This window comes from Pristis pectinata, chromosome 8 (genome assembly GCF_009764475.1).
Source record: "Pristis pectinata isolate sPriPec2 chromosome 8, sPriPec2.1.pri, whole genome shotgun sequence".
Classification (NCBI taxonomy): domain Eukaryota; kingdom Metazoa; phylum Chordata; class Chondrichthyes; order Rhinopristiformes; family Pristidae; genus Pristis; species Pristis pectinata.
Genome location: NC_067412.1, coordinates 93,127,633 through 93,154,285, shown reverse-complemented (window position 1 = coordinate 93,154,285; position 26,653 = coordinate 93,127,633). Strand labels below are relative to the sequence as shown.

Here is a 26,653-nt window from a genome sequence, read left to right as displayed (position 1 = left end):
TCTTTAAGCATTGTTTTGTCTTGAGCCATTCCATATTAAGACACCTTAAACGATCCAGTCCAGAAGCAAATGCAGGATGCAGATGCAGAAAAGCTGAAGTAAAACAGAATGCACTTGAAATACTCAGTAAGGCAGGCAGCTTCTGCGGAGAGAGAGAGAGAGATGGAGCGAACATTTCAGTTCGATAGTTCGATAGTCATAGCCAAGCCATCAGCAGGATACGGAACGATACTGCATTGTTTTTGGAAATTAAGAAGTGCCAGGTGTGCTCAACTAAACCAGCTTCTGAAGGGAAAGGTTAGTAATTCACACTGAGACCGTTCAGACAAAGCTGGTATCAAGAACGAAACGTCGACTGTCTATTTCCCTCCACAGATGCTGCCTGACCCGCTGAGTTCCTCCAGTGCCTCTGTGTGTTGCTCCAGATTTCCAGCATCTGCAGCTTCTTGTGCCTCTGGTACCAAGAACTGCCTGGAGCTATCTGGTTATATTTCCTTATTTAAGGATGGATATATGATTATTGGAAGCAGAGCAGAAATGATTTACTAGATTGATTCCAGTCATAATGGGGTTAAGTTGCTTGGAATGAACTCTCAGGAGTTTAGAAGAGCAAGCAGTGATTTTCTATAAGATCCTGGAAGAAGTTTGCTGCAGTACATAAACATGCAAACATGTGAAATCAGATTGGCAGTAGACCATTCGTCCCCTCTATCCTATGCTGCCACATAATATCATGGTTGATCTGATTGTAACCTCAGCTCTGCATTCCTGTGAACATGCAGTAACCTTTCTCTGCCTTATCAAGTATCATCTGTCTCTGCCTTCCAAATATTCAAACTCTGCTTCCGCCACCCTTTGAGGAAGAGAGTTCCAAAGACTCACAACCCTCTGAAAGAGAAAATTTAGCTTTCTCTCTGTCCTCAGTGGGGAAATGCTTAGTTCTAGATTCTCCCACACATTGAAACTACCTCTCCACATCCTCCTGTCAAGATCCCTCAATCAGGTGCCCCTCAGTTTCCTAAACTCCAGCCGATACAAGCCTAACCCTCCCTCGCATGACTACATGCCCATGCCAGGTATAGTCTCGTAAACCTGAGGGTGAATGCCATGAGAATGGTTCTGCAGTGGTGAATGGTTCGGAACTTGGGGTGCAGTCTCTGGATTAGGGATCTCCCATACATGACTGAAGAGGTGGTTCTATTCAGAGGAGTAAACTTTTGGAATTATCTGCCTCCCCAGCTCCTTGAGGTAGAGAGTGAGGTTTATTTTAGACTTTTCGGGCTGCCAAGAATTTTGGGAAGCGTAGCGGAGACCAAGATGAGATCGTCCATGATCTTATGGAAAGACAGAACAGGTTGAAAGGGCCAAATGGCTGTGTTTTGCTCCTATTTGTTTTGTTGTTATTTCAGCCAGGTTTCGATTTGACCTTATTTGCCATTGTTGCAGACAGTGTTATCAGATGTGGATCTACCGTAGGACAGTTCCAATCTGATAGTTGATGATTAACATGGATTACAAGAACAAAAACATTTCTCAGTATTAAATTTGCAAAGCATTTTCTGGGCTCAGTTTGATGCGTGTTGGGTTCAGCTTCTGTGTGATATGTTATAGAACCATACAACAATACAGCACCATACAGGCCCTTCGGCCCACGATGTTATGCCAACCTTCAAACCACACCTAAGACTATCTAACCCCTTCCACCCACATATCCCTCTATCTTAAATTCCTCCATATGCTTATCTAACAATCTCTTGAACTTGACCAACGTATCAGCTTCCACCACCACCCCAGGCAGCGCACTCCATGCACCAACCACTCTCTGGGTGAAAAACCTCCCTCTGACATCTCCCTTGAACTTCCCACCCATTAACTTAAAGCCATGCTTGTATTGAGCATTGGTGCCCTGGGGAAGAGGCACTGGCTGTCCACTCTATCTATTCCTCTTAATATTTTGTATACCTCTATCATGTCTCCTTTTATCCTCCTCCTCTCCAATGAGTAAAGCCCTAGCTCCTTTAGTCTCTCCTCATAATCCATACTCTCTAATCCAAGCAGCATCCTGGTAAATCTCCTCTGCACCCTCTCCAATGCCTCCACATCCTTCCTATAATGAAGCAACCAGAACTGAACACGGTACTCTAAGTGTGGTCTAACCAGTGTTTTGTAAAGCTGCAACATTACTTCACGACTCTTAAACTCGATCCCACGACATATGAAAGCCAACATCCCATAAGCTTTCTTAACTACCCTATCCACCTGTGAAGCAACTTTCAGTGATCTGTGTATATGAACCCCCAGATCCCTCTGCTCCTCCACACTGCCCAGAATCCTGCCATTAACCTTGTACTCTGCCTTGGGGTTTGTCCTTCCAAAGTGTACCACCTCACACTTCTCCAGATTGAACTCCATCTGCCACTTCTCAGCCCAGCTCTGCATCCTATCAATATCCCTCTGTAAGCTTCGACAGCCCTCCGCACTATCCACTACCCCACCGATCTTTGTGTCATCTGCAAACTTGCTAACCCACCATTCCACCCCCTCATCTAAATCGTTAATAAATATCACAAAAAGTAGAGGTCCCAGAACCGATCTCTGTGGGACACCACTAGTCACAGCCCTCCAATCCAAATGCACTCCGTCCACCACAGCCCTCTGTTTTCTACAGGCAAGCCAATTCTGAATCCACAGGGCCAAGCTTCCCCGGATCCCTTGGCCTCTGACCTTCTGAAGAAGCCTACCATGTGGAACCTTGTCGAACGCCTTACTAAAATCTATGAAGACCACATCTACTACACTACCCTCATTAATCTTCCTGGTCACCTCCTCAAAGAACCCTATCAGGCTTGTGAGGCAAGATCTTCCCTTCACAAAGCCTTGCTGGATGTCCCTAATCAGTCCATGATTCTCTAAATGCTCATAGATCCTATCTCCTAGAATCCTTTCTAACAGCTTGCGAACCACAGACGTAAGGCTCACCAGTCTGTAATTCCCTGGACTATCCCTACTACCTTTTTTGAATAAGGGGACAACATTCGCCACCTCCAATCCTCCGGTACCATTCCCGTGGACAACGAGGACTCAAAGATCCTAGCCAATGGTTCAGCAATCTCCTCCCTCGCCTCACAAAGCAGCCTGGGGAATATTCCGTCAGGCCCCGGGGACTTATCTGTCCTAATATTTTCTAACAACTCCAACACATCCCCTCTTTTAATATCTACATACTCTAGAACATTACCCTTACCAACACCATCAGCATCATCAAGGCCCCTCTCCTCGGTGAATACTGAAGAGAAGTATTCATTGAGAACCTCACCCACTTCCACAGCTTCCAGACACATCTTCCCACCTTTATCTTTAATCGGACCCACCTTTACCCTAGCCATCCTTCTGCTCTTCACATACGAGAAAAAAGCCTTGGGATTCTCCTTAACGCTACTTGCTAAATCCTTTTCATGTCCCCTTCTTGCTCTCCTCAGCCCCTTCTTAAGTTCCTTCCTTGCTACTCTATATTCCTCACCAGCCCTATCTGATCCTTGCTGCTTACACCTTATGTATGCTGCCTTCTTCTTCCTAACTTGTTGTTCCACCTCCCTTGTCACCCATGGTTCCTTCACCTTGCCATTCCTTCTCTGCCTCACCGGGACACATTTATCCCTGACATCCTGCAAGAGATCCCTGAACATTGACCACATCTCCATAGTACATTTCCCTTCAAAAATGTCATCCCAATTTACTCTCTCAAGTTCTCGCCTTATAGCCTCATAATTCGCCTTTCCCCAATTAAATATCTTCCCGTCCTCTTTGCTTCTATCCCTGTCCATGACAGGGATTATGTTTGGATTTAATGCCTAGATTGCATTGTAACAAAGGAAGAAATTTATCCCATCAAATGCTGCACTTTGGGGGAGTTACTCAGTTAGTCCCACTCCCCTGCTCTTTCTCCACAGCCCGGAAAATTCCTCATTTTCAAATCTTAATCCTGCCTCCTTTTGAGACTTGAGGAAAGTTCCACCACTTGTTCAGGCACTGAGCCTCATTGGACCTGCTACTGCTCCATGTTAGCGGGTCACCCGCGCCCTGGATTAGCTGTTTGTCCCAGTGCGAAGGCCTCCCATTGGATGACAGTGTGGGGGTTGGTATTGATTTATTATTGTCACTTGTACCGAGGTACAGTGAAAAGCTTGTCTTGCAACCCGATCGTACAGGTCAATTCATTATATAGTGCAGTTACATTGAGTCAGTACAGAGTGCATTGATGTAGTACAGGTAAAAACAATAACAGTACAGAGTAAAGTGTCACAGCTACAGAGAAAGTGCAGCGCAATAAGGTGCGAGGTCACAACAAGGTAGATCGTGAGGTTATAGTCCATCTCATTGTATAAGGGAACCGTTCAATAGTCTTATCACAGTGGGGTAGAAGCTGTCCCTAAGTCTGGTGGTACGTGCCCTTAGGCTCCTGTATCTTCTACCCGATGGAAGAGGAGAGAATGTCCCTGTGGTATTGGCTGGATGCAGTGACAGACAGTATTGACAGCTGACAAGGCCCCACCCCCTGCTCACCAGCTGCCAAACCTGCCACTTAAATTGCTTGTCAGTGCCTCCGACTTTCATGGGACCAGTCACGAAAAAGCATCCGATCCGGATGCATCACAGCTTGGTACGGCAACTGCTCTGCCCAAGACCGTGAGACATTGTAGAGAGTTGTGAACGCAACTAGTAACCCCCCCCCCCCCCAAAGTGCAGTATTTGATGGAATAAATCTCTTCCTTTGTTACATTGCAATCTAGGCATTAAATCCAAACGTAATGCCTGTCATGGACAGGGATAGAAGTTACGAAAACCAGCCTCCCCTTCACTGACTCAGTCTACACTTCCCACTGCCTCGGGAAAGCAGCCAATATAATCAGGGACCCCTCCCACCCTGGGACAGGCACGGTAGTGTATCGGTTAGCGTAACGCTATTACAGCGCCAGCGACCCGGATTCAATTCCGGCCGCTGTCTGTAAGGAGTTTGTACGTTCTCCCCATGTCTGCGTGGGTTTCCTCTGGGTGGTCCAGTTTCCTCCCACTTTCCAAAGACGTACAGGTTAGGAAGTTGTGGGCTTGCTATGTTGGCGCCGGAAGCGTGGCCGCACTTGCGGGCTGCCCCCAGAACACTCTACGCAAAAGATGCATTTTACTGTGTGTTTCCTATTAAACCAAATATTTCTCGTGGCTTTCAGCTGAGGGTAAAGAGTAATTGGCAGGAAAAGTAAATTCTTTTTGTTGATGAATACTTGCTAAGGCTCCCAGTGTGGCAGTGTGATACCAGATCTGTTACGCAGCCTTTACTTGGAGATCAGCCCATCCAACAAGTCCCTAAATTTTTAAAATATTTTTATTTCAAAAATAGTTTATTTCAGATACAAATTGTACATTACTTTCTTTACTTTCAAAGTGTCAAGTCCAGACTTTCATAGTGTCGTCAAGTCAATACATTCTATTTACAAAACACCTATGTCACTTGTGGGCTCTCTTTGAACAATACAAGTGCTTGAGAGGCTCTTACACAGGACCCAGCTCCTAAGGCCCAGTGGCAGCAGGACCTTAGATTACAGTCTTTCCCCAAAAACTCATCACCATACCCTTGTAATAAGTCTTGCAATAAATATACACAGCCCTGTTTCTGGATGACTTCGCAAACTCCCGATTCTCCCCTTTAGTTAAGAGCAGGCAATACCAATACCAATGCTTTACTAAAAATTATTTCTAGCATTAGTGTCCAGGCTAATGCAATGGTTCAAATCAAAAGCCTAGAAATAAAATTAACATTGACAAAAATGCCAGCTATTTGCAGCTGTTGTTATTTGCATTCCTTTAACAACAGTTTGTTTGGACATTTTCAGCTCCTTCACCCACTGAGTATGCTGCAATGTGTTTTACTGCATTAATATTCATCACTTTGCTTCTTCTACATGAATTCGCAGCCACATCTTTGGACGCTGACTCAACAAATAAATATTTCAGAATCTCCAGGGAGATCATAGGACCTGTGTGCGCTATAAATTGTTAGACTCAAGGAGATGTACAAATAAACAAGCAGTGCGCAAAATTAAAATGAGCCTAATTCAGCTGAAAGGTTACCAACACACTGAATTTCTAAAATCTACTTGCAGGAATGAGGAAATATTGCCCTATTCTTAAAAGTTTCTTTTTTCAAATTACCCTAATTGGGAATGTTAAAATCATGATTTCACCTAGAAAGTCATTATTGCTTTATCAGTAATTTGAAAATGCTTTATGCAATAGTTGGCCAGTGGCAATTATTAACATCTGGTGACTTAAACTACCTCATCATCTTCATGTTGAGTTGCTAGGAGGTGTTATTTTTCCACAAACCCCCCTCTACATGTTCAGGTTGAATTTAATCTATAACAACAACAAACAAAATGCTGGAGGAACTCAGCGGGTCAGGCAGCATCTGTGGAGGGAAATGGACAGTTGACATTTTGGGTCGAGACCCTTCATCTATAATGTTAGTGTACAAAGCTGTGATGATCCCAACGCTCCTGTATGCATCAGAAACCCGGACAACATACCGACGACATCTGAAGGCACTTGAAAAGTTCCATCAACGCTGTCTTCGAAACATCTTAAGTATCAGTTGGGAAGATAGAAGAACCAACGTCAGCGTGCTAAATGAAGCAAAAACAACAAGCATTGAAGCCTACGTTATCAAGAACCAACTAAGATGGAGTGGTCATGTTGTTCGGATGAAAGACGAACGTTGCCGAAACAAATCTTCTACTCCCAGCTTAAATTAGGCAAACGTAAAAGAGGCAGACAACAGAAGAGATTCAAAGACGTCTTAAAAGCCAACATGAAGAAATGTAACATCGACATCAACAATTGGGAAACCAATGCCAAGGACAGGAAACTCTGGCAAACCATCATCCGAGAAGGAACAGCAACTTTCGAAGCCAACAGATGTGCAGAATTAGAGGAAAAGAGAAGAAAATGGAAAGAGAGGCAGCAACGACCAAAGCCCGATCTGCCATCTGGAACTAGCTGTCCTGAATGCGGAAGAACTTCCAGAGCCAAGATTGGACTCATAAGCCACCTGAGAGCCCATAAATAGACTAACGGAACGAAGACCATCATCCTCAACCTCGAGGGATAGCCACGATGACGACGACTAAAAGATGGAGGGGAGATAGCCGGTATAAAGAGGTGAGAGGGAGGGGCGGGGCAATGGCTGGTATGCGATAGGTGGACCCAGGTGAGTATCTATAGCAGTACAACTTCGTAATTGGTGATACAAGATGTTCAGCACGTTGGTAATGAGAAGGCAGTGTTGCCTTTAATGTAAACTGGAGAACAAAAGTGGAAGTCCACTTTGTCAGAAAGGCTGCTGTTTTATCCTGTCTAGGCAAAGTATCACTTGGACTCTCACTACCAGTCAGCACTTTAGGATAGGCACCACTGATTGTGTGGAAGCTGCCCAAATTCAGGCTATCTGCACCTTTTTGATATCAATGACTTCTGAGGGAGATTTGAGGCCAAGGTCCCAGATGTGAAAGACCAATGACTGACTTGCTACACCTGAAAATTGTAGGTTTAAAATTAACTTTACTATCTCTTAAAAATCCATAGTTTCGGCAACTGACCCCTTTGGAATTTGAACGTTCAGGCCATTCAAAAGAGTAAAATGCAGACCCACAGGACCGAAAGTCCTGTCAATCTGGGTCAGCACTGTGACAGTTCTCAAAACCCAACCTGAGAGGAGGGATTGGAATTTCTCAATTTAGGAGGACTTCTAGAGCTTGGAATACTTTGCTGTAAGGTGGAGTTGGTGCAGATTCTGATGCGGCATTGAGGAGAGTATCGGATAAGTATTGGAAACAGCAAAACTAGGACATGTGGGAAAATAGTAACACAGAAAGCTGGAGGAACTCAGCGGCTCAGGCAACATCTATGGAGGGAAATGGATAGTTGATGGTTCAGGTCAAGTTGATTGTCCATTTCCCTCCACAGATGCTGCCTGACCTACTGAGTTCCTCCGGCTTTTTATGTGTTGCTCCAGATTCCAGCATCTGTAGTCTCTTGTGTCTCCACGTGGGACAATAGGATTTGGTTTGATTGCTCCATTGATAATCCAACATGAGTGACAATGGGTTAAGTAGCAATCCCTATGCTGCAAGGTTCTCTGCTTTGAGTGATCAACCCTAGCGGCGCAGTAGCATAGCGGTTAGCGTAACGCTATTACAGCGCCAGTGATGGGGGTTCAATTCCCGCTGCTGTCTGTAAGGAGTTTGTACGTTCTCCCTGTGACTGCGTGGGTTTCCTCCGGGTGCTCCAGTTACCTCCCACATTCCAAAGACGTACGGGTTAGTAGGTTAACATGGGTGTAATTAGGCGGTGCAGGCTCATTGGGCTGGAAGGGCCTGTTACCGTGCTGTATAAATAAAAGTTAAAAAAAAGTTTAATAGAAACAAAAGGAACTTGTCCCTAACAACCTCAGGGCATTATTGTTGGCAGTATAGCTGACAACTTGTGTTCTTGTAGTCGATGATGCCCTTCTGAAACAATGCTGTTTAAGATCTTCACTAACACTAACGTCCTCTCAATGTTTCACGCCAGTTAAACAGTTAGCTGGAATTATATAGTGTTGCTCATTCTTGAATTTTCTTCTGGAAAACCATACAAGGAAGGCTGCTTCATGACTAAATAAACTATGGAGAGGTGGAATTTTCATTGTAGCGTGGTGCTGTATTCAATTTGCTTTCTCTTCATAAGCCTTTTATTTCCCAGAGGATCTGTCAATGTGCAGGAGTGTTCTTGATTTTGTCAGAAGTGGATTAATATCACTGAGTCTGTGGATTATATAAAAACTTGTTGGTATGAAAATGAAACAAGACAATGTTGTTCATATGACTTCCAAAGATTTCAAAACCCAGTTGCATATCATGATCCCAAGAATTCACATACAGCTTTTCAAAGGGGAATATGTGTAGATAAGAGAGACAAAGTTCTAGGGCAAGGGGAAATAGCCACAAAATGGAACTGACTGGATAGTTCCAGCGGAGAGCTGGGACAGGCTTGAAGGGCCAAATGGCCTCCTTCCATGCTGTGATGACTTCATGACTTTCCCTAGCCTCAGTTGGTAGTGTGTGACATTTGATCCGCGAATTGTGACCTTCAGTCCCTCGGATCATGAACCTGAAGTTCCCTTGTGGAGGAATCCCATCAAATGAAGTGCAGTCTTTCAGAAGGGACATTCAACAGAGGCCCTGTGTGTGCCTCAGGTGCTTGGGTGGAGTTCTCCCCATTTGGTGTGGCCAATATTTAGCCCCCTTTCAATACTAGTAAAAACATTATCTGATCTTTATCATAGTTTAGGACCTCAAGTGAAAGTGCTGCATTTTCTGAATTACAACTGTGACATGAGTTAAAGCATTTAATTTGCTGGGAAACACATGGGATGTCCTCAGATCTCTAAAGACACTATTTAAAATGCAAGTCTTTTACCTTGCGTTAACAGAATTCCATATTTCACCTCCTGATGTTAAAGCAAGATCCTGCTTCCTTGTGCGGTGAGAGAAAGTGTCCGCCGCACAGGTGAAGAAGCAATATTCTTGGGGTCTCCCTTTCTTCATAAACTAAATTATCAATTGGCCATTAGGTGCTTGTGGAAGAAATGATTTTTCTTTAATATTTTTCATTCACAGTACGTGGACATCGGTGACAATTTACTATCAATTTCTCACAGAGGAGGCAATTCAACCTAATAGCAAATGCTTGCTCTTTAAAGTGATACGGTGTACTTGAAGTACTTTAGGATCAAAGATGCTGTAGAAATATAGATCCTTTCCTCTTAATCCTGACAACCAACCTCGTATTGCTTTTCCTCAAATGATTCCTTTCATACTGGAGCAAAGCTCTGATTCTCTTCAGTCTACGTATCAGATGGCACACAAGATGTGGGTTTGGAAGGTTGCCTTGTCAAGATAAAATTAAAAGTACTTTTGTAGTGAGCCTTCTAGTGAGTTAATGAAGAGGTTTTCCCGGAGCACAGAGTACTTTGTTAGAGGAGCGTGTGAATTGAGGCATTTTACAGATGAGTTTCAGATATGTCGGTAATAATTATTTTAATATTTTACAGAATCAACTGAAAACTGAGGCCAAGAAGGCCATTAACCAGCTGGACCTACGCACCTTAAAGCAAGGCGACCCGGTACGTGCTACCAGTAGATGACTTGGAAGGATTGAATGGGCATCCAGGGGTGGATGATAAATTAGTGTCAAAATGGAAGGCCAATTGTAATGTTATTTTAAGATCTCTTGTTAATTTATCCTCTCATTAATTTTTGTGATTCCACTGTAATGTTGCTGCCAGTACCATGTTGAAGCCAATGATTTATTCTGAAAGAGGCAGGGGAGTGAAAACCCACTTGCTCAAGCTCTTGTCAACTATTTTCAGTTTAATAGCTTGTATTAGTGCAGATTCAACCTGAAATCAGGGATTGTTCTCTTCCACCCTGCAGAGCAGTTTGATCCAACTGAACGGTATAAAGGGTTTGACTGAGCCTTCTATATTCTCTCCTTGTGTCACAAGGTGGGAGAGGAGTTGCAGAAGATCTAGGCTCAAAACTTGTTGGCATGGAAATGGAGAAACAAGACAATGCTTCTGCATGACTTCCAAGGATCTCGAAACCTAGGTTGCATATCATGAATTCACATGCAGCTGTGTTCTTGGGAATCAATTAATTAGTACAAAAGAAATGAAGCACAAGGTGAAGAACAATGCTGTCCACGTTTCCTCAAACAGGACCAATTTAGATGAAGGCAATAGAATCATAGAATTGTGCAACACAGAGACGGGCCCTTTAAGCCGACCTCGTCCATGCTGACTGTGATGTGTGTCCACGCTAATCCCTTTTGGCTGCAATAGGCCCATATCCCTCTATCTAAGTATCTGTCCAAATATCTTTTAAGCAGTTGTACACATACTGCTGTGGAATTGTAAAGAAGGAGCCCACTAGATTTCAGCTCAGCCAGAGAAAGAATCCACTTGGACTGATCTCACTTCCCAGCTCTTAGCTTATAGAGTTTATTGTACTGTAAAACTGTATTAATGATATTTGCATTTTTGCATGGGTTAAGTAAAGTAAGTAAATAATAACTCTGAGTCTGAAAGCCTCACCTGTGCCCAGGTTGGAATCTATGTTGATGTGACCGGTGCATGCTAATTTACAAATTGGTGTATGTTAACTTCCAAACAGCGGGCAAGCTCATCCTGACACCTGGTTGGCAGCTTCACAGGGGAAACCCCGCAGTGTGTCCACGCATGTTCAGGGCCTCTGTGTCTGCACAGTGCAGCGTAAATGCACTGGAGGACAGATGCCAGCACACATCACCTTTCACTCCACCTCTGGGCTCACCATTGGAATCCAGGGGCAATTCTTAACTTCACTGAACCAAGGGGTCAGAGACAATTCATTTCCTACACCATCCACTTCAGTTACCTCATTCAATAACAATTTAAGTGGAAGAATTTTAATTAATGTTTTCAATAAATTTGCATAAGTTGAGTGCAGTTAAAAATGTGCATAGTTTTTACATAGCTCTGTTCTTCCTAAAAGTCTCTGATCATCAGCAAGAGTTGGAAATGGTTGAAAAGACCTTTGACAGCCCAAAGGCTAATGGGAGGGTCCATGAGTGGGACTGAGATCGAGACCACCACTTGCAGCACCGTGGCCTCGGTTGGAAGGAGCTGCAAAGCTGCATGTGTTTAGTGAGATGACTGGACCCTGTGGAAGTTGAATGTGAGGCACAGGCTGGATAGAGGATAGTATATCCCAGTGTGATCTCTGACTCCTCATTGCTCTGTGCTGGACACAAGAAGCAACAACTCACACAAACAGCCCTGCTGTTCTACCTTAAGGTAAAGCTGACAATCAATTGCCGTTTTTGTTTTCTTTCTATCCCGACCCCTGCTGCTCCCCCAATCTTCAGGAGACTGGCCCAGATGCTGACACCTGTGCTGTGTGCATCGAAGCTTACAAGCCCAATGATGTTGTTCGCATCTTGACTTGCAAGTAAGTAGATCATCATTATGCATCATCCCTTATCTTATCTTATGTTATAACCCTCAACGGGCATTGCAGAATGTAAAGGAGTGAGGGCAGTGTGAGAAATGAGACTTCTGTAGAAATTCATGGTGCCCATATTAAACTCGGGTAAAATTATCCAATTTCCTATAGATATGGAAACTTGTGTAAGAGTTTGCATAAATGATGTGGGTTGCAACATTCCTCTATTGCTTTGCTCCATTCCCTTTTGTGCTTGCTGAAATTTGTTGTAAATATTGTTAACATAAACTTTGTTTATGCAGAAAGTGTCTTTTATTCAGAACTTGCTGCCAGAAGGACTGATGGGAAGAGTCAATAGGGCTGTCTGAGGAGCTAGTATGGACTTGACAGACTATAACGGCATCCTGTGCCATAATGATTCTAGGAGTTTGAGTGATATCAATTATTGTGCTTAACTACCAATAGGTTTCTTGTTATTCCATTTGAATTAGACATTTTAATTCCTTGTGAGCATCTACACTCTAATTGGTTTCAAAAGTATTTAAAGGCCTGTTTTATAAGTGCAATGAAGTAAATAGTTTTCCCAGCCTCTGAAGTGTATGAAGGATCCTGCTTACTAAACAGATCTCTTAGGTAATGTCCTCATCTGTTCTAATGATCTAAACAAAAACATGTGTATTAACTTGGGGCCTGAACTCGTGATTGGAAGTATGGTTGTGAGTAATCAGCTGACTTAAGGTATGAGGTGAGTAATCTTATGACTAAAGTGCAAAATATGAAAGCAGAAACTACATGCTCTCATCCTTGCTTTGAAGAAGCAACAGTGATGCAGTAAAGATTATTGTTAATGCTTAAGTCATCAAAGCCTCCTCCAATTAGTTTGAACATGTTTTTGACTTGAAGTCAATGCCCACAGGAGTTATAATGTAGAGACAGCTACCTAGTTGTACAAGACATTGGTGAGGCTGCACCTGGAGTATCGTGTACAGTTTTGGTCACCGTGTTATAGGAAAGATGTCATTAAGCTGGAAAGAGTACTAAAAAGATTTACAAGAACTTTGCCAGGACTCGAGGACCAGAGTTATAGGGGAAGGTTGGGCAGGCTAGGACTTTATTCCTTAGAATGCAGGAGACTGAGGCATGACCTTGTAGAGGTGTATAAAATCGTGAGGGGCATAGATAAGGTGAATGCACATTGTCTTTTTCTCAGGGACAGAGAATGAAAAGCTAGTTTAAGATGTGAGGGGAAAGATTTAAAAGGGACTTGAGGGGCAACTTCTTCACGCAGAGGGTGGTGCGTTCATGGAACGAGCTGCCAGAGGAAGTGGTTGAGGCAGGTACAATACAACATTTAAAAGACACTTGGAAAGGTACATGGATAGGAAAGGTTTCAAGGGATATGGGCCAAAAGTGGGGAAATGGGATTGGCTTAGATGGGCATCTTGGTCAGCATAGATGAGTTGGTCAGCAATGGCCTGTCCTGTGCTATGTTACTCTGTGACTCAGCCTGGTGGGATTCAAGTGTGTTGGATTAGGATCAGGTTGAGAGTATGCTCTACTGAAACGTTTGCATTTGATTCAGGCCATATCATGCTGCCTGGCTCAGTGCAGCACAGCGGCAAAACAGGTAGAGCTGCTGCCTCACAGCTCCAGCAACCCGGGTTCAATCCCCGGATGCTGTCTGTGTGGAGTTTGCACGTTCTCTCCCTCTGACCTTGTGGGTCCCTCCTGGGTGCTTTGGTTTCCTCCCACATCTCGAAGATGTGCAGGGCTGGTAGCTTAATTGGCCACTGTAAATTGCCCCCAGTGAGTGGGTGAATGGTAGAACCATCTTCTATCCGGCTGTTATAAGACTCTTGAACTGACTTCTTGTATGATAAAGAAGAACTCTTGATCTTGCAGTCTACTTTGTCATGGCCCTTGCACCTTATTTCCTATCTGCTCTGTACTCTCTCTGTAACTGCCATGCTATTACTGCTATTCCCTTTGTACTACCTCGATGTACTTATGTTTTGAATTGACCTATATGGATGGCATGCAAAACAATGTTTTTCACTGTATCTCAGTACATGTGACGAAAATAAACCAATTACCGATTACCTCTGTCCATCATTATCACTGTTAGGGATTATTCTGAAGTTCTGAAATTATGGATAGCAGTCAGTCACAACAATCATCTTGCTGTTTGTGGGGGTTCTCGGGGTGGTAATGAACAATAAATGCAAGAGGCAACCAAACATTTTTTAAATAAATGTCTCTGTGTCCTTTCTTGCAGCCACTTATTCCACAAAAATTGTATTGATCCTTGGCTTTTGGAGCACAGAACCTGTCCCATGTGTAAATGTGACATCCTGAAGGCTCTTGGGATCGAGGTGAGTTATTCATGAGTCCGCTCTGTAACGTGTTGTAGAGGTTGCTACAGGGAAAGCTGTATGATTACAATGGCAAGTGAACTTTGTAAAGATATAGACACTCAAAAGAGAGAATCTTCCATTTATAAGCCAGCATTGATATTCCGGAATGCCTTACAGACAATTATGTATGTTCAGTGTTGTAAAGTTGGAAGTATAGCAGCTAGTTTAACCACAGCAAGCTCCCACAAAGAGCAAAAGATAATGACCAGATAATCATTTTAGTGATGTTGATTAAAGGATAATCATTGGACAGGGTGCAGACCTATGATAATCTTTGAAATGTGGCTGTTGATTTTTTTTACACCTGGCTGGGATTAATAACTCATTTGAGGGAGCAGAGCTCTCTCAGCTATAAGCTATGGATGTGTTCACGTCTCTGCAGTGGGATTTGGACACACAGCTTTTTGACGTGGAGACAGGTACACTAATCCATGGCTGAAAGCTTCTTACACCACTACTCTGTGGATCTAGAGACACAAGAGACTGTAGATTCTAACACACAAGATGCCAGAGGAACTCAGCAGGTCAGGCAGCATCTATGGAGGGAAATGGATAGTCGGCATTTTGGGTCGAGACAGTCCAGATGAAGGGTCAGTCTCATCTGTCAATTGTTTCCCTCCATAGATGCTGCCTGACCAGCTGAGTTCCTCCAGCATCTTGTGTATTACTCTGTGCATGTCTAATGTTACTTAGAAATACATAATTAGAGCCAATTTTGATTGAACACAATTTGAGCCATTGAATTGAGAGTGATTGCAGTAATTGTATTACATGAGCATCTTGAGCCTCTTGCGGTTTATATCTGTGCATTTGATTTGTAATTGCCACAGGTTGATGTGGAAAAAACTGATGCAACCCCAGAACTGGAACAAGTATCCAGCAATCCCCAAAGAACTGGGCAGGATAGAAACACTGAAGTTCCTGAGCGTGCCATCTATACCCTACCTTCAGGTTATGGGGTTGAGCATGGTCAGGATGAATCTCCAGTGACTGAGGATAATCACCATTTCAGTGAGTAGTTATTGTCTGGTACTCGTCCAGCTAATCTGTAATCATTTGCCTCTTAATTTGCCCACAGTCTTAGCTTCATTGAACCTTCTTTAGGTAATATTGTCTTTTGATTTTAAAATTAAACACAGAAATGCTGGCAACACTTAGCAAGTCATGTAGCCTCTGGGGGAAAAAGAAACAGTTAATGTCTCAGGTCAAAGACCCTTCACCATTGAGTTCTGACAATGGGTCTTCAACCTGACATGTTAACTCTGTCTCTCTTCCCACAGATGCTGCCTGACCTGCTGAGTATTTACTGTTTTGATTTCAGATTCCCATTCTCTATAGCTTTTGTTTTATTTTCCATTGACTTTTGATTTTTAAGGTATTTTTGATTTTTAAGTCCTCCATGGACTCTTGTCTTTACCTCTCACTGCCTTGATGAAGCAGCCGGCATAATCAAAGACCCCACCCACCCGGGTCATTCTTTCTTCTCCCATCAGGCAGAAGATACAGGAGCCTGAGGCACATACCACCAGCCTCAAAGACAGCTTCTATCCCACTATTATAAGACGATTGAACAGCATCAACCTCGTATGATGAGATGGACTCCTGACTTCACAATCAACCTTGTTTGACCTTGCACCTTATTGTCTACCTGCAATGCACTTCCCTGTAGCTGTGATTCTACTCTGTATTGTTATTGGTTTTACCCTGTACTACCTCAATGCACTGTGTAATGAATTGATCTGTATGAAAGGTATGCAAGACAAGTTTTTCACTGTACCTTGGTACAAGTGACAATAAACCATACCAATGTTAAAGATTTAGTCAAATTTTTCTTTTTAAGATTCAATTTAAAGAAATCTTGCAAGTTTGATGATATTTCTTAACTGTCTTGGCACATGTAATTATTTCTTCCCTCTGCAAAGATCACTGTTTCTCTATGCTCTCCACAGACGAAGAACAGCGTCTCTTCAATACTGATGCACGGGGGAATGCTCTGTCTGTGTACGTTCTGCCACAAGACAACCCAGCCTATGAAGAGATTGATCTGCGTGATGAAGTAAAGTCATGAATCATCCCAAAGTAGTAAAGCACTAAAGATAACAAAGCCACCAACTGATATGGAGGGAGCCCTCCCTCAAGTGAACATTTTGTTCAAAGTCTTGGGACTGGTTCACAATCTACTTTTTGCTGCATTTTGTATGCCAATGTTTTAAAATAAAAGTCATTTTAGATAGCCTAAATATAATGGACAACTTGTGATTAGTACTGGTGTTGAATTCTCAGGATTTCATGCAATCAGTCTGTTTAATTTACCTGTGGTCCAGTGACCCCAGGAGTATAGTGAGAGGCAGAGATTATTGAACATTATTCTTAACCCTTGGATGGCACAAGTTTAGAGGTCGATGAAACCTCGGGTTTCCAAACATGAATGGGCTGCTGTATTTTCCCCATGGTAGCTGATATCTATATTGGGATCTATATAGTTATGGGCCTTTAAACCATGCCTCAATTCTGCTGATGCTGCACTAAATTGCACTACACTTTTGAAGAAAATGTAAGAAAGGTTAATTGTCCATCCTATTAATACAATGTTAACGCAAACAAAATGTGCTGTCTGTTGGTGGTATTGCTGCTGGATAATTGGATCCCTGATATGGAATAGACCTTTCATTTGTCATTCATATCATTATAGTGGTGTTGTAGGTACACTTGCTCCAAAATAACAGATAATTTTTAATTTGTTTTTTAATTTCTGAAAGAAAATGAAATGATCAGTCATAAAGAACATAGAGCAGTACAGGCCCTTCAGCGCACAATGTTATGCTGATCTATATGAACACCTCCTCCATGATCAATCTAACCCTTTCATCTTGCACAGCCCACATCCCTCCATTTTTCTTACTTCTGTGTGCCTATTTAAGAGCCTTTTAAAGGTCCCTATTGTATCAGCAAGTTGTTCGTCCCATTCTGGGCTCCTGAAACAAACTGAACCGGCTGCCCTAAGCAACAAGGCTCCAGCAGCAGTAGCCGTCAATCAAACTTTGTGGTTGAAGAGCATTTTTAATGACCCTTTGCAGAACTGGCATTCTTTATGCAAATTTCTGATTTTGTTTCCAAAAGCAAACTTAAATCCTCAATAAAGTTAATCTATTTTGGAGATAAAACATGTTTGTGGATATATTATTTGAAGAATTTTAGCAATTATTTGCTATTACCAATAAGTAAAAGGGAAACAAACATTTGGGAGAGGAAGAGTTCACAAGTTTAGAGACATGCATCAGATGTTGAACTGAAAATCTTGCAGTTAAGTATATTTTTCCATCAGTTTCCAAAACATTTTTGAGGATGCTTCAAGTTTTGAATACTAATTCTTGTTAAATCATTTTTTTCTGCTGCTGGTCGCAGGCTGCACCTTCAGGGGAAGTGACGGGAAGTTATGATCTATTTTAATTTTTAATCAACTTCTGCAACTGCATAACATAGCTTGCTCTCAGAGTACTTCCACACAATTGAATGCTAACTAGTATTTGGGTGGTGAGCAATTTGTGCAGCACACCCTCATCAAACAATGGCAAGTGATGTTTATATTCAATGTATGTGCTGTGGTATTGCACATAGTTCATTGGTTCATTTGGTTAATTGTCCATCCTGTTAATACAATAATATGGTATGCTGTAGCTTTCTCAACCTAATGGGGTTGCAACTGTCCTTCCAGCTACTGTGAATCACCCTCCAGTGCTCCTTTGACGTAGAAGCTTAGAAAACATAACAAAGCCCGGTCCTTACAACTTACTATCACACTTACAAAAATAAAAATAGTTCCTGCTCTGTATTACTTTGGTAGACTGAGAATTTGCTAGATTATCATTTCCTTAGGAAGTACCACAACATCTTGTACTTGGTTTTATGACACATCTCAGAGATATTGGAAAGTTATCACTGTCAATGTAATATCCACCATTATTTTATTGTAATAGGAATGCTAAAACTACTTTACGTTCCTGACATAAAATAATTACGCCTCCAGATATGTGTACTCTGCATGGAAATCCTATTTACTGATAAAAAGAAAGTTTTCTGTTGCTTTAAATTTAATCTTTTTAGCGCAGTGCAACAACAACTTTTCCAAGCACCAGTTTCTTAGGAAACACATTAGGTTTTAACAGAAACAGCTTACACCATCATAGCATTTTAGTGAGCAGAAATTAACCCTCTCAAAGAATGTTTCTGATCTATTTCATTAATAATTTAGGTGAATGGAAAAGATGCTTGGCCATTATTTCAAAGAACAGCAGGCCAGGTCTCCACATTGACCAGGCTAATAGTTACCCCTCAATCAACTTGACTAAAACAGATTATCTCCTCATGATCATCTTGATGCTTGTGGGAAATTGCCATGTACATATTGTCTATTGTTTTATTAACAAAAGTGACTAAAAAGTACTTTGCTGGCTGTAAAGTTATTGGATGTCTTGATAAGGCAGCTCAATGATGCGGCTATTGGAAGTACTGCCTCAGGTGACCTGGGTTTAAACCTGACTGCGTGGAGTTTGCACATTCTCCCTATGACCGTGTGGGTTTCCCCCGAACCCTCCAATTTCCTTCCACTGTCATGCAGGTTGTTGGGGTTGACTGGCCACTGTAAATTGCCCCCGGTGTGTAGATGAAGGGTAGAATCTGGTGGGAGTTGATGGGAATGTGGGGAGAATAACTTAAAGGGAAAATTAGTGGGGAATGAGATTGCGCTGTGAGGCAGCAGAAACTTGATGGGTTAAAATAGCCGTCTCTGTGTCAAAAGGAAATATCGTACAAGGACTTGAATTTACATAGCGCCCTGTTTTAATCTTGGCAATATCAGAAACAGATTTTGGCTCTGGCATTTTGATCATTTTGCTTTGTGCTCACCAGCTGACACTGAAAACGATCTGATGCATTGCAAGCTTCACAGCTATCCCACAAAATGGAGATTTACCCAGTGTTTAAACAGCAGTAATGCTTCTTTACTCTTTCTTCATACTTACAATTGTGCAGCTGCAAGTTTACAAAAACTCTCAAGAGACTGACAAATTCTGGATTTGCTGTTTAAATGTTATCCTGGCGCAATTGGCAATCAAATTAAAAGCAACTACATTAACACCAGTGGTGTAGCAGTGCCAGTGCAAGTAGGAAATAGCATAAGTACACGTGATGGACAAACTCTGTGAATGTCCCAGGAAACATGTGGCAGGAAAGAATTCAAGTAGGCATGTTGGCCATTACTTTTTATTCCCCTTATTCACCTGGTTGCTGTAACTGGAGCTGCAATATTCTCTGACAGAATCCTGCCCTTCTAAAAGAAAATATCCACCTCCAACCATCCATCAGGCACCAAAACTACCGTTTGTCATTGAAAATAAAATTGGGTGAGATGCAAAACTTATTTCACCTAATCCAGTGTAATTTCCAATGAGCAGGAGGGAATAAAATCTTCCCATCCCCCACCACCCCAAAAGAACCATCCATTTCTTGCAGCTTATCTCCTAATAAAATGTTAGAAGATTTAAAGGCCTTAATTACATACTTAAAAAATAAAATCACACTTTAGAGCAATATGCAATATTCTTCATATTAATCTCATGCACTTTATGTCGTGAACTTGAATGATTCTTTTCTTACCTTGCCTCCTTGGGTGACCTGGATTGAGAATGTTTTACCTGAAAACCTGTGAACCCAACTTCTCAAAGAACTTTATGTTTTTTAAGGCATTTAAAAAATTAAGGAAGAAATGAGCATTTGTACTAGAACTTTCTGCTTGAGAATTTATTGTACATGATTTAAAATAAAAAATTGTAAGAACTGCTTTATCAAACTGTAAATTTTGATCTAATAAACTGTATTGTTTCTAAATTAATTTCTCAGTCTGGAATAATCAGCATATTGGTATCCCACTGCTGCTTAAAATATGGAGACTTCTTTGCTCATTTGGTCTGTCAATCCTTTACATTTTAGAAAGCATTTATGCTATTAGCACCTAAAAGCACTAATGTTATCTGTTACATCTTAACATGAATGTTTAAATTGTGAAGAAAGTCAGCAAGGTGGAGTTGATATTATATACATTTGATTGTATATCCAAAGCGTCAGACAAGAGTGAGGCATTTAGTCCTTAGGATCAGAGAAAATTTAGGACACAGGCTGTGCCAGTATGAAAATAGTTCCAAGGAATTTTATCTACAAGGTTAGACTTGAGAAACTGAAGTGGTTCTCCTTGGAGCACAGTTTGATTTTGGAGTACAGGATTATGATTGCTTTGGAAGCTGACTCATTGGAAAATGGTTCAAGCATCAGGAACGACATTCAAAACTTTGAAGGAAAGTCCCTGGAATGTGAGGAAAAACCTTATGCAGAGAGTGACTATGCTCGGTAATTCACTGCTAGCATGGATGTTGGGAACAAGAGTCGATGTGTGCTTAGCTTCCTCTGCTTTTGGACATGGCGATCTTCTATCGTCTTTGGGTTAATGGCCAACCATACGGACTTTGAAACCGATGACGAATCACCTTGAAGTATTATTTCCTTTACATTTATTCCCCTGATTAAATAGGTAACAGGCTTTCAAAGTCAAGAGTAAAACCATGGCCCAATATTATAAACTGACAAGTGGATGCACATAAGGAATAGGAACTGTAGTAGGTTCCTTCAATCTGTTCCACCTTTGAATAAGATTCTCTACCTCATCCCCTGACTCTATTAATCTCCAATCCATCACGTGGCATCCACAGCCTCTTGAGATAAGAGGATTTCAAAGAATAGCAACCCTCTGGGTGAAGATGTTTACCTCTCAGACTGAATTTGTCGGATGAGGGGGGAGCTGATAGAGGTATATAAGATGATGAGAGTCATTGATCGGGTGGATAGTCAGAGGCTTTTCCCAGGGCTGAAATGGTGGCCACAAGAGGGCACAGGTTTAAGGTGCTGGGGAGTAGGTACAGGGGAGATGTCAGGGGTAAGTTTTTTACTCAGAGAGTGGTGAATGCATGGAATGGGCTGCCGGCAATGGTGGTGGAGGCAGATATGGTAGAGTCTTTTGAGAGACTGTTGGATAGGTACATGGAGCTGAGAAAAATAGAGGGCTATGGGTAAGCCTAGTAACTTCTAGGGTAGGGACATGTTCGGCACAACTTTGTGGGCCGAAGGGCCTGAATTGTGCTGTAGGTTTTTTCTATGTTTTCTTATCCTGAGACCACACCCTACTTCCAAGCTCCAGAGTCAAAGAAACACAAGCTCAATACCTACCCTAGGAAATGATTCTTTCAATGAGATCACCACTCATTCTTCTAAAATCCAGTGAGTATAGGGCAGTCTTCCTCAGTAGGACAACTCTTGTTCCAGGAATCAAACGTCTTCACTCCAAGGCAAGTGTACTTTGGACACGGGGATATCTCCTTTGGCCGGACTCCTGCCTCAATCCTTTCTTGTCCCCTTTTTCTTCTCTCTCCTTGTCTGCCTCCATCTGTCGTTCTCCTGTCACAGTCTCCCAACTTCATCCCCACTCACCTCCCCTACCTGTTAACTTACACTCCTCCTCAGTCCTCCAATCGCCTCGGAATCCTTTCTCGCCACTCCCTTTCTCCTCTTTATACCAGCCATCTCCACTCTCAGTCCTGATGCAGGGTTTCGACCTGAAACGTTGACAACTCCTTTCCACCCACAGATGCTGCTTGACCTGCTGAGTTCCTCCAGCAGATTGTCTGTTGCTCCAGATTCCAGCATCTGCAGTCTCTTGTGTCTCCACTGCCTCACTCCTGCCTCCTTGAATCAGAGCTTGGCAACCTCTTTAGTAAACTGCCTGAAATACAGAAGACTGCAAATGCTGGAATCTAGAGCAACAAACGATATGCTTGAGAAACTCAGTGGGTCAAGCAGCATCTGTGGAGGGAGAGGAATTTCGATGCAGGGCTTCGACCTGAAATATCAGCAATTCCTTTCCCCCCACAGAGGCTGCTCGACCCACTTGAGTCCCTCCAACAGATTGCTTGTTGAATAGTAATGGGATATTCGATTAAATTTCTAGTATAGCAAACTAAAATGTTACAGTGTATAAAAGAGCCTCTTGGCCACTTTATGATATTAAAAGTGTTAAATTAATGCAAGTTACTCAATAATATTACCAGATAACTTATTTGGTCTATTTATAGGCCAAAGAACCATCAGTAATAACTAACCAGGAGATGGCACAGGGATCAGTTAAGAGGAAAATAAGATCTCTGTATGCTGATTTGATTTCCAAAAGTAGTTTTATTTCTGCTCTTCCATATAGGAAGTCTCAGTCTCACGTTGCCGCCATCCCCAAAGGTTGATTGAAATTGTTCTGATCACCCCTGTGCCAAAGTAACATCAAGGCCATACTACAAGCTACTTCATTGAATGACAACTTGGCTCCACCTTGTGGCTCAGAAAGGATTCTACTTTACTCATCACCACAACACCATTCCTCCCTTGTACCTCACATTTTAGCAACTCTTCCCTCTTCTGGTACTTTCCGATTTCACTTGTCTTCTCCCTCAGCAACTGCCCCAAAGGCACGTTGTGCTGTTCAGTAGCTTCTACCAACCTCTAACAGCCAGCATCACCACCCATTTGAGTCGATCCTGGTTTCCACCCTGTCACTCAATCCCTTTGTTCTCCCCACCTTCTCCACTTTTCTACAACTTAAAACATACATTGTCTCTTAATTTTTCTGACGGAAATTAAAATGGAAAGTGCTGGGAATATTCAGCAGGTCAGACAGCGGATGTGAAGAGAAACAGGTTCATCAAGTTCTGGTGAAAGGTCATTGATCTGAAATGCAATTGTTTTTCTCTCCACAGATGCTGTCTGACTTGCTGAGTATTACCAGTATTGTTTGCTTATACTTCAGATAACCAGCAGCGGTGATATTTTGCTTCTCAGTTAAAACATATAGATGGGTCACTACACTAACTGACTAATGTCCATGATTGCAGGATTAAAAATGGATGAGGTCAAGCCTTGACACAATTTGGCAATGGCAAAGTGTTTGCAATTCTGCCAGTTGCTTTTGTACATGATCCACATTGCAACCAGTGGGGCATTAACCAATCACAAACAAATTCACTCCAGATGCACAACATTATAGGCTGAAGGGCCTGTTCCGGTGCTGCACTGTTCTATGTTCTTTTCACCAAAGGTACTCTGTCACTGCAGCAACTGCAGACCAACTTCCTCCCACATCCCGTCATATACATTGATCGAATATCTTCCTACAGCTGGAGGCTCCAGTCCACTCCAGTGTAGCAGTTAGTGTAACACTTTACAGTGCCAGCGACCTGGGTTCAAATCTGGCCTCTGTCTGTAAGGAGTTTGTACGTTCTCCCTGTGTCTGCGTGGGTTTCCTCTGGGTGCTCTGGTTTCCTCCCACATTCCAAAGACGTACAGGTTAGGAAGTTGTGGGCATGCTATGTTGGCGCCGGAAGCGTGGCGACACTTGCAGGCTGCCCCCAGAACACTCTACGCAAAAAGATGCATTTCACTGTGTGTTTCGATGTACGTGTGACTAATAAAGAAATCTTAAAATCTTAAATCTTAAATAAACTGTAGGGCTTGTTTCCCACTTTAGCTGGTCTCTTTCAAGCTCTGGTTTCCCATAGTAACTGGTCAATGTATATCATCTGGTCAAGGCATAGTAGACAGGCACAGTAGTCTAGTGGTTAGTGTAACGCTATTAGAGTGCCAGCGACCTGGTTTCAATTCCGGCCGCTGTTTGTATGGAGTTTGTACGTTCTCCCCGTGTCTGCGTGGGTTTCGTCCCGGTGCTCTGGTTTCCTCCTATGTTCCCAAGACATATGCGTTAGGAAGTTGTGGGCATGCTATTTTGGCTCTGGAAGCGTGGCGACACTTGCGGGCTGCCCCCACAACACTCTACGCAAAAGATGCATTTCACTGTGTGTTTCGATGTACATGTGACTAATAAAAAAATCTTATCTTATCAATGCATATACAGGAAGAGAACAAACATGCCCTTTCAATGCGCAGAAAGTACACTACTGTGTATGAGTGGGAGTCCCTTCACCTTGTATTAATGGGAAAAAAGGAGGGTGTCCAACCCACTGTCAGCTGTTCCGGTGTGGCCACTGATTGGCCAGGCTCAGCTCCCTGTGCCCTCACCTGCATAAGCAACAGCCAATAGGTGAGTGTCACTTTGTTTCCCACATCTTATCCCGATTACCACCCCCCCCCAGCCACCCACGCTTGCAACAGGTAACCGTCACCTGTATGAATAAAAGAAAGTTTGCTGGTCTATTGAAAACATATGTAGAGGTTGGACCTGTGGGTGTGCAGTACACCTGATGTCCAGCTGCCACTGGGTGTAACAGAAATGCTGTTGGCACCGGTAACAGCTGATGCTACTCCAGTACTGACCGCCAACCAAAATAACTGTGCAAGTGTAACGCTGAAATTGGCCGTGGTTGTTTAAATCCACTCAGGGTGAATTCATGCCAATTCTCAATATTTATTGCTCTCCAGTTTGTTGGCTGAATATTTCTGATTAAATAGCAACATTTTGGCTTTAAGATGCAATGGCTTTGAGATCTTAGTTGGCTTTTATAAGCTGCTGTAGCGGCTAGCTACACTATGATGAAATGAAGACACGGAATCGGTTGTTGATGTCAGAAGTCGAATGAACGACAGGGGCGCAGGGCGCCTTTAATACCCGAAAACTTCCCGTGCTACAGTTCCCGTGCTGACATCACGCATGGGTCACCTGACCTTCCTGTGCGCGGGCTTTCTTAGCCCAACGATGGAGAAGAAGGAGGGCCGCGTGCCATCTTGGGTCGGGGCCTCTGACGACGCTCACGAAAATAACAGTTTAACTTTTCTCCAGCAGCTCATTTTTTGCTCCAGATTCCACCATCTTGCAGTTTCTTGTGTCTCTAATCTAGTTTATCTGCCATAGTAACCCAAAATACGGTGTAACATTTCCTACCACTGTGTCCATTTTATGGAAGTTCAGTGACTCAGTCAGTTTTATTTTTTTAAGGTATCTTAAAGGTGTTTATTTGTTAGTCACATGTACATCGAAACACACAGTGAAATGCATCTTTTTGCGTTACTGAGAATGTGCTGGGGGCAGCCCGCAAGTGTTGCCACTCTTCCGGCGCCAACATAGCATGCCCTCAGCTCGTAACCTGTATGTCTTTGGAATGTGGGAGGAAACCTGAGCCCCCGGAGGAAACCCACGCAGACACAGGGAGAACATACAAACTCCTTACAGACAGCGGCGGAATTGAACCCGGGCTGCTGGCATGGTAATAGCGTTACACTAACCGCTACACTACCATGCCACATTGGTCCCACTATGCACTATCTCAGTTAAATCAGGCAGTTCACTCACTCCCAGTACATGTTGCCTCATTTGGTTGGGATCACACCCAGCACTTGGCATCCAATTTAGGCATGATATCCAAATGAAATAGTGTCAGCAACCAGCACATCTGACATCATGTGTCAGTATCTTTGTCTCACTCACTCAGATACTGGAGGATAGGCAGTAATTGAAACCAACAACATGCATTTATTGTGCAAAAATAAACTTACAGAGAGAAAGGGAGTATTCCCTACTGTGTGCCTAACCCGAACCATCAAACCCCACAGGTAAAACCTGTTCTGCATTAAGTTTTTATATCAACAACATAGAGACCAGTCACATGCCCAGCATTAAATAATACACATGTTACCTACTGCCACAACATACTACTGTCACAACAGGACTACAGCAGACGCAATCTCACTAGTTCTCCACCTGGCTTTGGAACACCTAGACAACAGTAAAACATACATCAGGCTGCTGTTTATCGATTACAGCTCGGCGTTCAACACCATCATCCCCTCGCTACTAATCAACAAGCTTCAAAACCTGGGCCTCTGTCCCTCCCTCTGCAACTGGATCCTCACCTTCCTTATTGGGAGACCACAGTCAGTGCGAATCAGTAGTAACATCTCCTCGCTGATAATCAACACAGGCGCACCTCAAGGATGCGTGCTTAGCCCACTACTCTACTCTCTCTACACTCATGACTGTGTGGCTAGGCACAGCTCAACCGCCATCTATAAATTCACCAATGACACCACTGTTGTTGGCAGAATCTCAGACAGCGATGAGGCGTA

General features: G+C 42.8%; 1 protein-coding gene across 3 annotated transcripts in view; it reads left to right on the top strand.

Annotated features, from left to right (window-relative positions):
* LOC127573377 (E3 ubiquitin-protein ligase RNF128) overlaps positions 1 to 20,371 on the top strand; it is a 123,591-nt gene extending 103,220 nt beyond the window's left edge. Inside the window, exons 3-7 of one of the 3 annotated variants that reach the window (XM_052021532.1) lie at positions 10,145 to 10,216; positions 11,998 to 12,080; positions 14,350 to 14,446; positions 15,319 to 15,499; positions 16,438 to 20,371. In XM_052021532.1, the coding sequence (XP_051877492.1) occupies positions 10,145 to 10,216; positions 11,998 to 12,080; positions 14,350 to 14,446; positions 15,319 to 15,499; positions 16,438 to 16,556 (552 nt within the window). In that variant the 3' untranslated portion in view covers positions 16,557 to 20,371. Of the gene's footprint in view, positions 1 to 10,144; positions 10,217 to 11,997; positions 12,081 to 14,349; positions 14,447 to 15,318; positions 15,500 to 15,981; positions 16,303 to 16,437 lie in introns of those variants that run through there. The other 2 variants (XM_052021533.1, XM_052021534.1) reach the window with 2 other exon arrangements.
* The last annotated feature ends 6,282 nt before the right edge of the window (positions 20,372 to 26,653 follow it).